Consider the following 14,866-nt stretch of genomic DNA (forward strand, 5'->3'; position numbering starts at 1 on the left):
CCTGTGCGATAACTAATTAGCTGCTTCCCAACCTGAGGGGATGAGATTATAGGGGTCAGATGATAGCTTAATGGACACCTGGGCCTCTGCAGGAATTTGGCCTACACTGGACCTGGGTGAACTGTGTTTTTCAAATTGAGTTTGAATGTTAGCATAAGTGATAGGCCTAAAAGCATGTGACCAAAAAAGAATGAGATCATGGGAAAGAAGAGCTTGTTTCTATTAAACTTCTTGTGACCCTTGAAATATCAGCATTATCTTATTTAACGTTTGGGATGAGGTAATAGAAATAAAGAAAACTTGCTTAATTGGGCCCCAGGTGCAGTAAATAATTGGTTATATATGGTTTGTTTAAAAAGAAATGCTTAGTTCAGTTATTGGGAAGAAATATGGTAAAATAAAATAAGAAGAAAATCTTGAGGAGCGGGCCCAGCCATTAGTCTTGTCTTGACTAAAACTCCTTCCTCTAGCTTTGGCTATGGTCTGATAACCAGCAGTGATATCACTTATTAGTATAGTGTATAAAAGATAAGGTTTTGGGGAGTTTCTTTGTCTCCCATCATGCTGTGACTCCAGAGGGGTATGTCCTGGGCCTGATCCTGTTGTAAGTATTTTGGCCAATACTTATAACTAGATTGATACTAGGACAGGGGTTCTCAAACTTCATTGCACCGTGACCCCCTTCTGACAACAAAGTTACTAAATGATCCCAGGGGGAGGGCTGGAGCCCAAGCCCTGCCGCCCTGGGTGGAGGGAGAGGGGGCCAGAGCACAAGCCTTGCCACCTCAGATTGGAAGAGAAGGGGCTGCAGCCCAAGTCCCACTGCTCTGGGTGGGGTGGAGCTCAGGCTTCAGTTTCAACCCTGGGTTCCAGCAAATCTAATGCTGGCCCTGGCAATCCCATTAAAATGGGGTCCCAACCCACAGTTTGAGAACCGCTGTACTAGGATGTTGCATATAAGTTTGTGTATGCGTATATTTGTATTTTGAGTGTAATCAACACCAAGTGGCCTTTGGTCTATTAAAGAAATGCTTTTGTGTAAACTGAGTTGTGGTAAACCTTAGTAAAGTATTAGGGGAATTATTTGCAATAGCCTCATAAGAGGGCTGGGAGATCTATTTTGGTGTGGAACCACAGGGAGTGGGTATGTTCTTGTGGAAAGCCCTGAGCCAAGGTCTACAGGAAGTTGGCTATCCCAGGGGAACCAGCCTGAGGCCCAGTGTTCTATACTGGAGCGGGGAAGGATGGAAGGAATGGAGTCCAGCAAGAATTGAGAATGTACTCCAGGGGAACCAGCCTGGGGGTAGAGTGCTCTATCCCAGAGCCAGAAAGACTCTCAAAGGTAGCCCAATGAGGGGATGGGTACAGGACCCAGAGGGCTGGCTGAAGAGGAACCACTGAAGGACAGAACAACTTTTTTTTTTTTGTTGGGACTTGATTGATTGGAGTTTCGCTACCCCAGAATGGGATAAGTTTGTTTATGACTTGGCTGGAGGGCTAACTGAACTGACCGCTTTGTATGTGGAGTTCTTGGGGACTCTGAAGGTATGTCTACACTGCAACATAAGCTCAAGCCTGAGCCCAGGCTCATGCCTAACCCCCCCAGTGTCTACACTGCAATTGCGCTAATCTAGGGCTTGGACCCAGGGTCCCAAGACCCTACAGGACTGAAAGGTCCAGGCTTGAGTTAAGCTGGGACCCAGGTTGTGAGCCCTATTGTTTTGCAATGTAGATGCAGCCCCTCTTGACTCGGGTCCCAGTAGTGAGCTGGAAGTATCCCACTATTCCATGTGACAGCTATCCCAAAATCTGCAATCCACTCTATTATTTTGTGAAAGGAATATTTCTTAAATATTGTTAGTGAGTTCCTTTTGGATTTCTTGTGCAGCTTTATTTTTAAGGACAGTTTTGGATTTTCTTTACCAGTGATAGGACAGAATAATTCTTGTTTTTGTTCCTTGCTGTTGAATCATGATATAGAACTAAAATTGCAGAATTGTCACTTAATTTTGGTGCTAAAATGGATTAGATTTCTTGTGCATAGGTGTATTTTGACAGTGCTATTGGTGGCAGTACCTAATATAACTTGACAGAGTAATTATGGAATAAAGATATATCATAACTTTGTAACTTCAAACTTTAGATAACCTTAAACAGCAGCATTGCTAACCCCAAGATTTCAGAAATTGTGTCGGGCACCCAAACGCATGAGCTTGTCTTCAACTGTATTATTTTAAAAATATTATTTTTAAATTTCTTTTCTCTGTCGTCTCATTTTTGAGCCTTTAGTGTTCTTCTTCTCAAGCTTTATCTCTGATGCCAGGAGCGCTTAGAAACGTACTGTTCTTTAAAGCTGAGGCCTGGTCTATGCTACGGGGTCAGGTCGAATTTAGCCGCATTAGGTCAATTTTAAAATGAATGCGTCCACACAAACAACCCCGTTCCGTCGACTTAAAGGGCTCTTAAAATTGACTTTTGTAATCCTCCCTGGCGAGGGGAGTAGCGCTAAAATTGACCTTGCTGGGTCGAATTTGGGGTAGTGCAGACGCAAATCGGCGGTATTTGCCTCCGGGAGCTATCCCACAGTGCTCCATTGTGACCGCTTTGGACAGCACTTTGAACTCCGATGCACTAGCCAGGTACACAGGAAAAGCCCTGGGAAATTTTGAATTTCATTTCCTGTTTGGTCAGCATGGCAAATTCAGCAGCACAGGTGACCATGCAGTCCCCCTAGAATTGCAAACGAGCTCCAGAATGGACCAAAAGGGATCTGCTTGCTGTATGGGGAGAAGCATCTGTGCAGGCAGAACTCCGATCAAAAAGAAGAAATGCAAATATATTTGCCAAAATCTCACAGGGCAGGTTGGAGAGAGGCTACAACAGGGGGACACAGCAGTGCCGCATGGAAGTTAAGGAGCTGGGGCAAGCCTACCAAAAGACAAAGGAGGCAAACGGTTGCTCTGGGTCAGAGCCCCGTACATGCCGCTTCTATGATCAGCTGCATGCCATTCTAGGAGGGGACCCTACCACTACCCCACCACTATTCGTGGACACGTGCAAGTGGGGAGTCTCACGCAACAGGGAGGAAAATTTTGTGGAGGAGGAGGAGGAGAATGCGCAGCAGGCAAGCAGTGAATCCATTCTCCCCAGCAGCCAGGACCTTTTCATCACTGTGCAGCCAATACCATTGAAGGCGGGATCCCCGACCCTGAAGCTGGAGAAGGCACCTCTGGTGAGTGCACATTTGTAACTATAGTGCAGGGTTTAAAAGCAATAGTGTTTCATGTTTGATTTGCCCTGAAGAATTGGGATGCATTTGCTGCCCGTACAGCTACTGGAAAAGTCTGTTAACATGTCTGGGGATGGAGAGGGAGTCCTCCAGGGACATCTCCATGAAGCTCTCCTGGAGGTACTCTGAAAGTATTCTGGAATCATTGCAGCACAAAGCATGATAGCAGATGGTCCTGAGTTTTGGTCGCATTCAAGCAACATTTGGTCTATATCTTTCTGTGTCGGCCTCAAGAGAATAATATCATTCATGGTCACCTGGTTGAAATAGGGGAATTTTTGTAAGGGAACAGTAAAAGGACCCCATTCGTGCTGGGCTGTTTGAACTTGGCTGAAAGGGATCATCCCGGAGAATAGCCACGCGGTGGGGTGGTGGGAGGTATGTGCTGCACATCCACCCAAAAACCGCAGCCCCTCCTTTTAAATGTGAAACCCAACCCATTGCTTGCTATGGGAAAGGATGGCGCTGCAGTTTGAAACCATTCCCACATGTTTTGTGTACAAAGCCAACCCCGCGTACCCTTTGCCTTACCATGGCTGCATGGAAACCGAATTCTGTTGCCCAGCCGTGTGTGATGTGTCACCATACTGGCAGGCACTCAATATAAAAGGCAAAATGCGACTTTGTACCTAAAGCACATGTGCTGTCTGCTGTGAATTGCTAGATTCACAACTGTGAAAGAGTCTCCCTTTTGGTCTCAGAAATGTATCATCGTAAATTTTACTCTCCCTTTTTATTTCCCCCCAGGTGCAAATGTTTCTAGGCTCCCCCATCATCTCTGTCCCTGAGGTTATTGCAGATTAGAAGGCGGAAAAAACGCACTTGCAATTACATGTTTTCCGAGCTCATGCAGTGCTCCCGCACTGATAGGGCACAACTGAATGCATGGAGGCATTCAGTGGCAGAGGCCAGGAAAGCATTAAGTGAGTGCAAAGAGCAGAGGCAGGAGTGCGAAGAGCAGAGGCAGGAGGTGATGCTAAGGCTAATGGGGGACCAAATTGACATGATGAAGTGTCTGGTGCAGCTGGAGGAAAGCCAACAAGAGCACAGACCCCCCACTGCATCCATTGTACAACCTCCTGACCTTCTCCCCAAGTTCCATATCCTCCTCACCCAGACGCCCAAGAACGCGGGTGTGGGGAGGCTCCGGGCACCCAGCCACTCCACTCCAGAGGATGGCCCAAGCAACAGAAGGCTGTCATTCAAACAGTTTGATTTGTAGTGTGGCTACAATAAGCAATGTGGGGTTGTATTTCTCTCCTCCCCCACTCCACCCTGGCTACCTTGTCAGTTATCTCCCTTTTTCTTTAATTAATAAAGAAAGAATGCATGGTTTCAAAACAATAGTTACTTTATTTTGAAGCCAGGAGGGTGGTTGGCTTACAGGGAATTAAAATCAACAAAGAGGGTGGGTTTGCATCAAGGAGAAATACACACAACTGTCACACTGAAGCCTGGCCAGTCATGAAACTGGTTTTCAAAGCCTCTGATGTGCAGCGTGCCTTGCTGTGCTCTTCTAATCGCCCTGGTGTCTGGCTGCTCAAAATCGGACGCCAGGCGATTTGCCTCAACCTCCCACCCTGCCATAAATGTCTCCCCTTACTCTCACAGATATTATGGAGCACACAGCAAGCAGCAATAACAATGGGAATGTTGGTTGCGCTAAGGTCTGATCTAGTCAGCAAACAGCGCCAGCAAGCTTTTAAACATCCAAAGGCACATTCTACCACCACTCTGCACTTGCTCAGCCTATAGTTGAACTGCTCCTTAGTACTGTCCAGGCTGCCTGTGTACGGCTTCATGAGCCGTGGGAGCAAGGGGTAGGCTGGGTCCCCAAGGATAACTATTGGCATTTCAACATCCCCAACTGTAATTTTCTGGTCTGGGAAGTAAGTCCCTTCTTGCAGCTGCTCGAACAGCCCAGACTTCCTAAAGATGCGAGCGTCATGTACCTTTCCTGGCCATCTCACGTTGATGTTGGTGAAATGTCCCTTGTGATCCACCAGTGCTTGCAGCACCATTGAGAAGTACCCCTTGCAGTTTACATACTGGTTGGCAAGGTGGTCCGGTGCCAAGATAGGGATATGTGTTCCGTCTATTGCCCCACCACAGTTAGGGAAACCCATTGCAGCAAAGCCATCTAGTATGACCTGCACACTTCCCAGAGTCACTACCCTTGATAACAGAACGTCAATGATTGCATTGGCTACTTGGATCACAGCAGCCCGCACAGTAGATTTGTCCACTCCAAATTGATTCCCGACTGACCGGTAGCAGTCAGGTGTAGCAAGCTTCCACAGGGCTATCGCCACTCACTTCTCAACTGTCAGGGCAGCTCTCATCTTGGTATTCCTGCGCTTCAGGGCGGGAGAAAGCAACTCACAGAGTTCCAGGAAAGTAGCCTTACGCATGCGAAAGTTTCGCAGCCGCTGTGAATCATCCCATACCCGCAACACTATGCGGTCCCACCAGTCTGTGCTTGTTTGCCGGGCCCAGAATCAGCGTTCCACTGTATCAGCCAGCCCCACTGCCACCATGATGTCCCAATTGCCACAGCCCATGCTTCCAGGAACGTCTGTCTCCATGTCCTCATCAAAATCGTCCTTGTGCTGGTGTCTCTTAGCCTGGTTCTGCATATACTCCAGGATAATGCGCTAGGTGTTTACAATGCTTACAATAGCAGCGGTGAGCTGAGCAAGCTCCATGCTTGCCGTGGTATGGCATCTGCAGGAGAGCAGAGTTGCAGCGGAAGCGGTGGATGACGACGGATGCCACGAGAATAGATATTTATACAGAACAACGAGAGGACCCGTAAGGTGGATTCATGGCACCAGGAGAGCAGAGTTGCAGCGGAAGGGGTGGGTGACAACAACATGGAGAAATTTGTTATTGGGACTGAGCTCATTTACAAGAGCAGGAGAGCAGAGTTGCAGTGAAAGTGGTGGATGATGATGGTTAGCAGTTGTACTGCACTGTCTGCTGACAGCAGCACCCAGGACACAACAGCAGTGGTGACGGTGAGCTGAGCTAAGCGGGCTCCATGCTTGCCATGGTATGGCATCTGCATGGAAAAAAGGCACAAAATGATTGTCTGCCGTTGCTTTCACGGAGGGAGGGGCGACTGAAGACATGTACCCAAAACCACCCACGACAATGTTTTTGCCCCATCAGGCATTGGGAGCTTAACCCAGAATTCCAGTGGGCGGTGGAGACTGCGGGAACTGTGGGATAGCTATCCACAGTGCACCACTCCGTAAGTCGATGCTAGCCACGGTAATGAGGATGCACTCCGCTGACTTAATGCGCTTATTGTAGACATACGCAATCGACTGTATAAAATCGATTTCTAAAAATCGACTTCTTTAAAATCGACCTAATTTCGTAGTGTAGATATACCCTGAGACTCTCACTGGCCAAAGTATGGCTGTATGCTTAACTTGATGGCCTTTGTCTGTCTGTTTGAAAACTGCATCTGATATCTGATCAGTTCCAGAATTTTAGTCTGAGCTGTATCCCCAGCTGGACCCCTTGCCCTGCTTTAGCCAAACTTCCCCCCCTCAAGAAATCAAGTTGTGTATCTTTCCACAAGGACTCCTGCTTCATGACTCTAATAGATACATCCCATAGAGCCACTGTCTGAATGAGCTAAATTGATGGAAGCAGAACTTTAGTTACTCTGTGACTTCCTTACAGTACTTAGGGTAAACTTACACCCATGTTTGTGATGCTTGCAAGCTACCCCAGGGTAGGGTTGCCAGTTTTGGTTGGACATATTCTTGGAGATTTCATCACATGACATAATCTTTAATTAAAGATTAATCTTTAATTTCTGGATACTCCAGGACAGTCCTTGGCAACCCTACAGGGAAAAGCAAACAATTGTGGCTGTGGCAGACTGCTACCCAAAGAAAATTCCTTCACATCCCACAATATTGTGATCAGCTAGACACTGAGGATTTGAGGAAGAATCACCATGCACACAACCTCTTAATATCTAGCCTTTAGGTGTATTTCTGTCCTGCTCTTTCCCCATGTCAACTATAACCACAATTAGAAGTCATGGAGACTAAATCTGATGGAGGGTGGGAATATGGGTCTAGCTACTGGAAAAATACAAGTGGCCTGCACCAGTCTCCAAGCACTTGGACTGGGTGTGTTCATATCCGCAAGTTGGAGAATGGGTTTTTACAGGGTAGGGAGATGCACCTAATGGCATAAATGAATATGTAGCTGGGTAACGACAAACCGCAATCCCTAGTCAATGTGGATTTGTATTTTGCGCATACAGCTTGCTCTTATTTGCTTTATTAACATGTTGAATTAGATACTATTTCAAAAAAAAAAGGAGTACTTGTGGCACCTTAGAGACTAACCAATTTATTTGAGCATAAGCTTTCGTGAGCTACAGCTCACTTCATCGGATGCATACTGTGGAAACTGCAGAAGACATTATATACACAGAGACCATGAAACAATACCTCCTCCCACCCCACTCTCCTGCTGGTAATAGCTTATCTAAAGTGATCACTCTCCTTACAATGTATATGATAATCAAGTTGGGCCATTTCCAGCACAAATCCAGGTTTTCTCACCCCCCGCCCCTTTTCCTGCTGGAGAGTGAGTTTGTGTGTGTGGTTTTTGGAAAGGGGGGGGTGAGAAAACCTGGATTTGTGCTGGAAATGGCCCACCTTGATTATCATACACATTGTAAGGAGAGTGATCACTTTAGATAAGCTATTACCAGCAGGAGAGTGGGGTGGGAGGAGGTATTGTTTCATGGTCTCTGTGTATATAATGTCTTCTGCAGTTTCCACAGTATGCATCCGATGAAGTGAGCTGTAGCTCACGAAAGCTTATGCTCAAATAAATTGGTTAGTCTCTAAGGTGCCACAAGTACTCCTTTTCTTTTTGCGAATACAGACTAACACAGCTGTTACTCTGAATACTATTTCAAGTATTCCAAAAGATTTATAGTAGCATTTAAAACCACCAATAACAATTTTGTACTGTTAAAATACATAGCTTTTGGAAGATTGGACTCCAGAGTCCATCTGTATGTTGTTTTTTATTCATATGGTGTAGATTTTTATACAATTTAAAAGATAGTGAGTTGGTTGATAGGAGAGAATCCTTATTTAAGTCTCCCATTGACAGTACAGCCACTGCGATTTTGAAGGTAATTTATGAGTTTGCACTTTGAAGCTTTAGTGCAGAATGGTCACAACATCAAATTTATATTTATGCAGTTTGATTACTGCATGCTTGCCCTGAAGCTTAAACGCTGAGGCAAGCACCTTGGCTCCTTTCCTGAAAGACTGTTAAAAATGGTTAACAGCAGTCTCATTCTCTTTAACGCTATTTACCTTGCAAGTGGTGCAGCTTGATCTGCAGAGTAGATATCTGCACTGAAGCACTCCCTTGGAGTCTGCACCAGAGAGGAATGGAGCTGCATGTTCAACAGAAATCAATGTTGCAGCAAGGTTACAGAAAATAGAAATGTGTATATTTCATAATCAGGCCAAGTAGAGAGGTTCAAAAGATGTTCTCTTTCAGCTGCTGAATTTATGCTTCTCTTTCTTTCTAGAAAGATGTGGATACTTTGCCCTGCCTCCAGCATCTGTTTCTCAGCTTTAACAATATATCTAGGTAAGGGGACTACCAGTATGCTTCTTATCGGTAACTTAAGTATAATATTTCAGCTGTATTAAGTTAAAATTGGAATACTTTGCAGGTGGTTACAATTTTCTAATATGGCAGATTGAATAAGAAATATACAATGTCTGGATTATACCAAATGTGTGAAACTGAAGTTCTCTAAACCCTCATCCTTTAAATGTACATTCTATTTATGAAAATTCTACTATTCTGTTTAAAGATGACCATACAGTTTATAGTTATGAAAATAGAAAACAGTATTGTAAATACTGTATAATTTCAGTGTTAATTTAAGTATCTGTTTAACAGTATATAAGTTACATTTATGTTTACATTCATCACAACATAAAATATCGAATTAAAATCTGTTTAATTGGTGTGACTAGATTATTCTTCATTTGTATTGCTTTCTGAACATCTTTTGTTACCTAAAGCTACAATCTGTATTCATTATTGTGTCACTCTTTCAAACTGGGCCATCAGAACATAGTAACTCAGCTTTCTCAGTAAGACTTCTGTTGTTTTAAGAACTGATGAGCATGTTTCATTATAAATGTATAGAAATGTTTGTCATCTACATCTGTCTTCTCATCATATTTTCAAATGTTACTGGATTCTGTATTTATAGTCATCCCAAAATTAAAAAAAAATGTTATTTTAAAAAGTACTGCATGCACTATTTTCCTTAGAGAGCAACTTATGGTTGCTCATATATCTTAATCATCATAAATATAGAACTAAGGAGAAATCTAACAGCATCAAATTATTTTATTAGAGACCTAGAAAAGGTACTGCATTCCTTTATTGCTGGAAAAAATCATGATGTTTTTGCTGTACTTATTCTCTTTGTAGAGATGGAAAATAGGAATGATTTATGTTATAACTAACAGAAATTTTTATTATACTAGTAAGTTAGAGTATTTTATGCAGACCTGCATTTTATTCCTTGCAAAGACCTCCAATTTACTTGTTTATGAGCCTTATGTTCTTAATGCAGTGATGAAGCATTTACCCTTAAAATTACTGGGTATTAAAAAAAGTTTGAAAATCTAATATGAACGTCTACTAAACTATAGATATTTCACATGAATTAATCTGCTAGTGCCTCTGCTTCATGTTTTAAATTTGGGTAGTGACAGACATAGATTAGCATTTTATTTCTGTTGAATAATGGTTGGTTCCCAAATTTTAAACATGCTTTTTGTTTCTGTTCTGCCAACAAATGTCCTAGCCTGGTTTTAGCAGTTGGAGGACTGCAGTGGCCAGTTCCCCTGTCACCAGGAAGTATTGCTGCAGTCAGTGGTAATTACTTTATGATTTTATGTAACTGACCTAGTAACTCATCCAGCTCTCAGCCTCCTCTCCCACAATGTTTTATACAAAATTATACTATTATTTTTTCAGTATACAAGGAGAGAAAAGGACCTAAAAAGAAGCTTGGCAAATCCAATTGGTTACATAATCTGTAGCTGATTTCAAACAAATATCTTGCTTGCTTTTATAATTTATTCAGCGGGTTTACAGGGAAGCTATGTGTGCACAACTCAGTCTTAGAATTTGTCCCTACATGGGATATACATACCTTAAACATTGTCTTGCAAGTATGTAATGTTTAGTTTTGGTTTTGGTTTAGAGTTGAAATCAGTTTAAAAAAAAAATCTAAAATCAGTTGAAAATCGCACTTTTCCACTGTATGAACCTTATGTTTGGACCAACCTAACACTTTACATGCCAGTCACCATTATAACATCTTGATGGTGGTGGCATTTGGCTTGTTGATGTTTTGAAATGTTGACATGCCATTGAACAACAGCATTTCACCAAGGAGGTGAAACAACACTGAATGTACATTTTTTGTTATATAACTGACGTGTGACATGTTTCGTATCAGGGAAATAATTTAAAAAATGTGTTTTTTATAACCAATTATGTACTGATATTTTGCCTGGTGCAGTTTGACTTGACCAAGATGTTTAAACTGAAAATTGGCAAGTGTAACGGGAACTTGAGACACAATTTTAACATGGAGTATTGCTGTAGTAAGATCAAGAATGAAAGTTCCCACTACCCTTGGTACATATTCTCATGAGTTATTTATTTATTTAGATTTACCATATGCCTTGTGGTAAACTTTGAAAATATTTTTTCAGGAAACAATTCTACATCCATGTGTCTGTAAAAAGACAAAAAAATATTTCAGACAAATGACAATACTTATGCAATGATCTAAAGCATTTACTCGCAGGTACACAATGATAACTTGCTAGCAGCAGCAGCAAGATATGTTGCAAAAGTCTGGTTGTATTCACAGCTTGGTTTCCTTAGAGTCAGTTAATCAGATATTGATTTAAAAAATTACTTCATAAGATGTAATAATACGGCCTTTATGTTAAATCAGAATATCTCCAAAGGAGGTGTAGAACATTTTAAAAAGACTAATTTAGAATGAATTGTTTTGACATAGCAAAAGTTCACATTGGAGCATCAGTTTGGTGCTTGTCACGTGGCAGCAAGAGTTGTTGCATCATGTATTGATAAACATTGACATGTATCAATTGGAATGTCTTTGTAATATGCCTCGTTACAGATGAGGACATTTCAAGCTGTTATGGTCTTAATATTAATGAGATATTCTCTCCTCTTCATTTTCAGAGGAAGCCCCAGAATGCTACTGTTCCTCTAAAGAAATCTTTTGTACACAAGTTCCCAAGCGTTCATGTCGTTAAGACCTCATAAGCTAAAACCAAACCAAGAACTGGTATGGGGACTGGAACAAAGAAATAGTGTCTTATTTCCATCCTCAGCCTGGACAGATTTAGTAGTCAGGCAAACTAATAGCATTCGCACCTGTTACATTAATTTAGATGGACTATATGGGCTTAAGGTGTTGACATAACCCAGTAACTGTCCAACATTAAACAGTGTTAAACAAGGTTTGGGCATGTGGTAACATGGCAAACACACCATTAAGAATCCTATTAACCTTTTATTAAAAACATAGAAAAGATGGAAAAACACTTAAAACATTTAAAATGTGAAGTATTTGTCAAATAAGGCTTTCACTTTAACAACATTCCTTGTTCCCCTTCCCTTTAGCTGGAGAGTTTTTAGAAGGAAATCCTCCACCTCCTTGTTTAACAGCCTCTTTAGATCGTATTAAAGAGGGTATTAACTGTACTTTTGGGGAAAAGAGAAGAAGTTAGTTGAGATGAGCTGGAGCAGTTGTTGCTGTTATTAAAGTACAATCCTGTTTCATCCCAGGTGGTGTTTGGGATTCAGATGGAGCCAATAGAGGTGGCAATATCATCTGGGTCCCTCTCTCTGGCATGGTCTGGTCAGGACTGAACTCTCAGGATTAGGATGACAAAGGCCCTGGGTTCCAAGAGATGGTGGGGTTGGAAGCCATGGTGGTGAAGCTAACTCCATTAGACAATTTTTCTCCCAAAAGTCTCTCTCTTTAAGAATCCACCAAGGGAATGGTGGGTGAAATAGCCCATCCTCTCATTATTTTGTCCAATTAGACCAATTAGACCAATATACCCATTTTGGTTCACTGGTTTCTGGTTCCACACTTTTCCAGTTTACTAAGCAGGATCTTGACAGGCCTTGAGTTATATCACTAGGCCTTTTCGTTTGGACTAATTCATGTATTTTCATACCATTTCCCATGAACGCTTGCTATTACAAGTTTTTGTGACACCTTACGAACTTTCATGCATTTTTTACACCTATTGAAGTTCCGGGGGCAGGCAAGTGCAAGCTTGTTACAGTTAAGTTCACAATTAGGGAAAATATTGTAGGCCCAATTATTGCAACACACCTTGATGGTTCCTTATAATCTTCTATTATTTATTTGTATTATCGTAACACCTAGGAGCCCCAGTCAGGGACAAGGATCTCATTGTGCTAGGTGCTGTACAAACACAGAATAAAAAATCATTTTTTGGACTCTTGCTGAATTATCCAGACTTCTCATCTAGATTGTTATCCGGCAGAACTTTGAGATTTTTTTGCTTTTAGAACTATTTAACTTGTCCCACTAGAGCTTGGGGGGGCGGGGAGGTTGTTATTACTGGTATTTCTTAATATGAAAACCAAGAAGTCTATTTTTATTCCATGTCTTGGAGATGTAAATTAATTTGCCAATGATTGTAAACTTTACAAGGCCATGACTGTCTTTTATTCTGCATCTTGTAAATCATATTTATTTAGCAAAGATAGGTTGGGTACAGATATGACCCCTTCAGGTGTGGGTTTTGGAGAAGAGGAGCAATTTCCCCATCTGGTTACTTAGTGAAAGGAATGATTGGAACTATTGTAACACTCATCTATTACAGCTTTCTATTATGCAACTGCAAGCAGGTTAGCAACACCTTTATGGTGGACAAAGAGATCAGAAGAGAGTATTGAAATATAGCCTGTATTGGTGTAAGGGGTCATCTTTTATGGCTATCTCTGTGCTGTGCCACAGTCTGAATCCTGATTTGCAAATATTCAGGATGCTGGGAAATATCACATTGGAACTTGTTTGTCAGTACTTGCGCATAACTTGCTTTGGGCTTCTCTTCATTGCAGGGTTAGCTTGAGGTATAACTAGAGTGTTGCCTCTAACCCAACTCCATCCTGTCCATGTGCAAAAATCTAGCTCAAGTTAAGTGGTGCTTCCTACTTGAGCCAGCTGGTCTGTCGGGGGTTTGGACTAAAGCCTGAGTGCTCCCCATGCCGGAACTAGTGATGCCATGGGGTTGCAGCTACTTTCTGCTGCTAATCCAGTCACTCTGGGTTGCTCCAGTGTGGTTTTGCTATGAGACCACTCTCACTCAGGCTAGGCTAACTTAAGAGGAGTTAGCTCAAGTGTAGATAACTGAAGCTAATACTTCATTGAAGACAAGTCCTTAGAAATGGGTTGTTGGAGACAATGTGATAGTTAGAGAGGGTTTCTTCATTTAGCTTTGGCTTTTTGAGGATTTATTTGTAAATTTATTTTTTAAACAAAAAATAATTAAAAGTACATTTTATTATAGCACAGAGTTATTTTTTTTTAGGGTTCATGCCCTTAAAAAAAAGGAAAAAGGAGGGACATCTGTTTCAGTTTCACTAATATTCTGAGGTATGTTGAAGTACTCAGAACTTCAAAGCACCACAGTACGCATTTATCATAAGGGGTTGAAAACCCAACCAACCTTTCTAAAAAGTTTTTTGTTGTTTCCTGAAGGAGATTGATTTGTTTTTTTAATTCTGCATGTAGCAGCAGAATTTCTAGAAGTATAAATACTGTACAGGCTAATTCTTGTAGAAGAAGGCTTTAGTGCAGGTATTGAATTCTGATGTATTTGAAACTAATTTTGAAGGTCAGAAGTATTAGTTGATTTAGAATGAATATTGTCACACTAAAATCTAATCTAGCACAATAGAGGTTCACAAATAACATCACATTTAACTCTGCAGTCACAAAAGTTTCAGGCCAAAGTCTTCTGCAGAACTAAACTTTTAGCTTTACTAAATGTATTTGTGTGACATTTCAGTGGAATGATGGATTTTTTTGATCAGGTGATATTGTTAAATAGTAACTAATACCTCATCACAACATTCATAAGGTAGGTAGGTAATTATTGTCTATTTTACGGTGTGAAAATTAAGCCACAGAGCAATTGAGGCTAAAAATTTCAAACTTGGCTCCTAAACCTACGCACCAAAAAGGCCTAATTTTCAAAGGTGCAGAGCACATGGATTGACTTCAATATTAGCTGCCAGGTGCTCAGCACCTCTGAAAACCAGGCTACTATTTTAGGTCCCTTAATTTGGATTTAGTAGCCTACCTTTATGACCCAAGGCCAACATTTTCAGACCTGGGTGCCAAGAGGCATTTAGATACTGTAACTAATTTTTCAGAGGTGCTGAACATCCCTCGCTTCTCTTGAT

At 41.8% G+C, this 14,866-nt stretch overlaps 1 protein-coding gene across 5 annotated transcripts in view; it reads left to right on the top strand.

Annotated features, from left to right (window-relative positions):
• LRRC49 (leucine rich repeat containing 49) overlaps positions 1–14,866 on the top strand; it is a 120,255-nt gene that overhangs the window by 34,192 nt on the left and 71,197 nt on the right. For 2 of the 5 annotated variants that reach the window (XM_074966223.1, XM_074966224.1), the window contains exon 9: positions 8,874–8,935. In XM_074966223.1, the coding sequence (XP_074822324.1) occupies positions 8,874–8,935 (62 nt within the window). Of the gene's footprint in view, positions 1–2,874; positions 3,233–8,665; positions 8,770–8,873; positions 8,936–10,177; positions 10,247–14,866 lie in introns of those variants that run through there. The other 3 variants (XM_074966225.1, XM_074966226.1, XM_074966227.1) reach the window with 3 other exon arrangements.

This window comes from Natator depressus, chromosome 10, assembly GCF_965152275.1.
Source record: "Natator depressus isolate rNatDep1 chromosome 10, rNatDep2.hap1, whole genome shotgun sequence".
NCBI classification, from domain to species: domain Eukaryota; kingdom Metazoa; phylum Chordata; order Testudines; family Cheloniidae; genus Natator; species Natator depressus.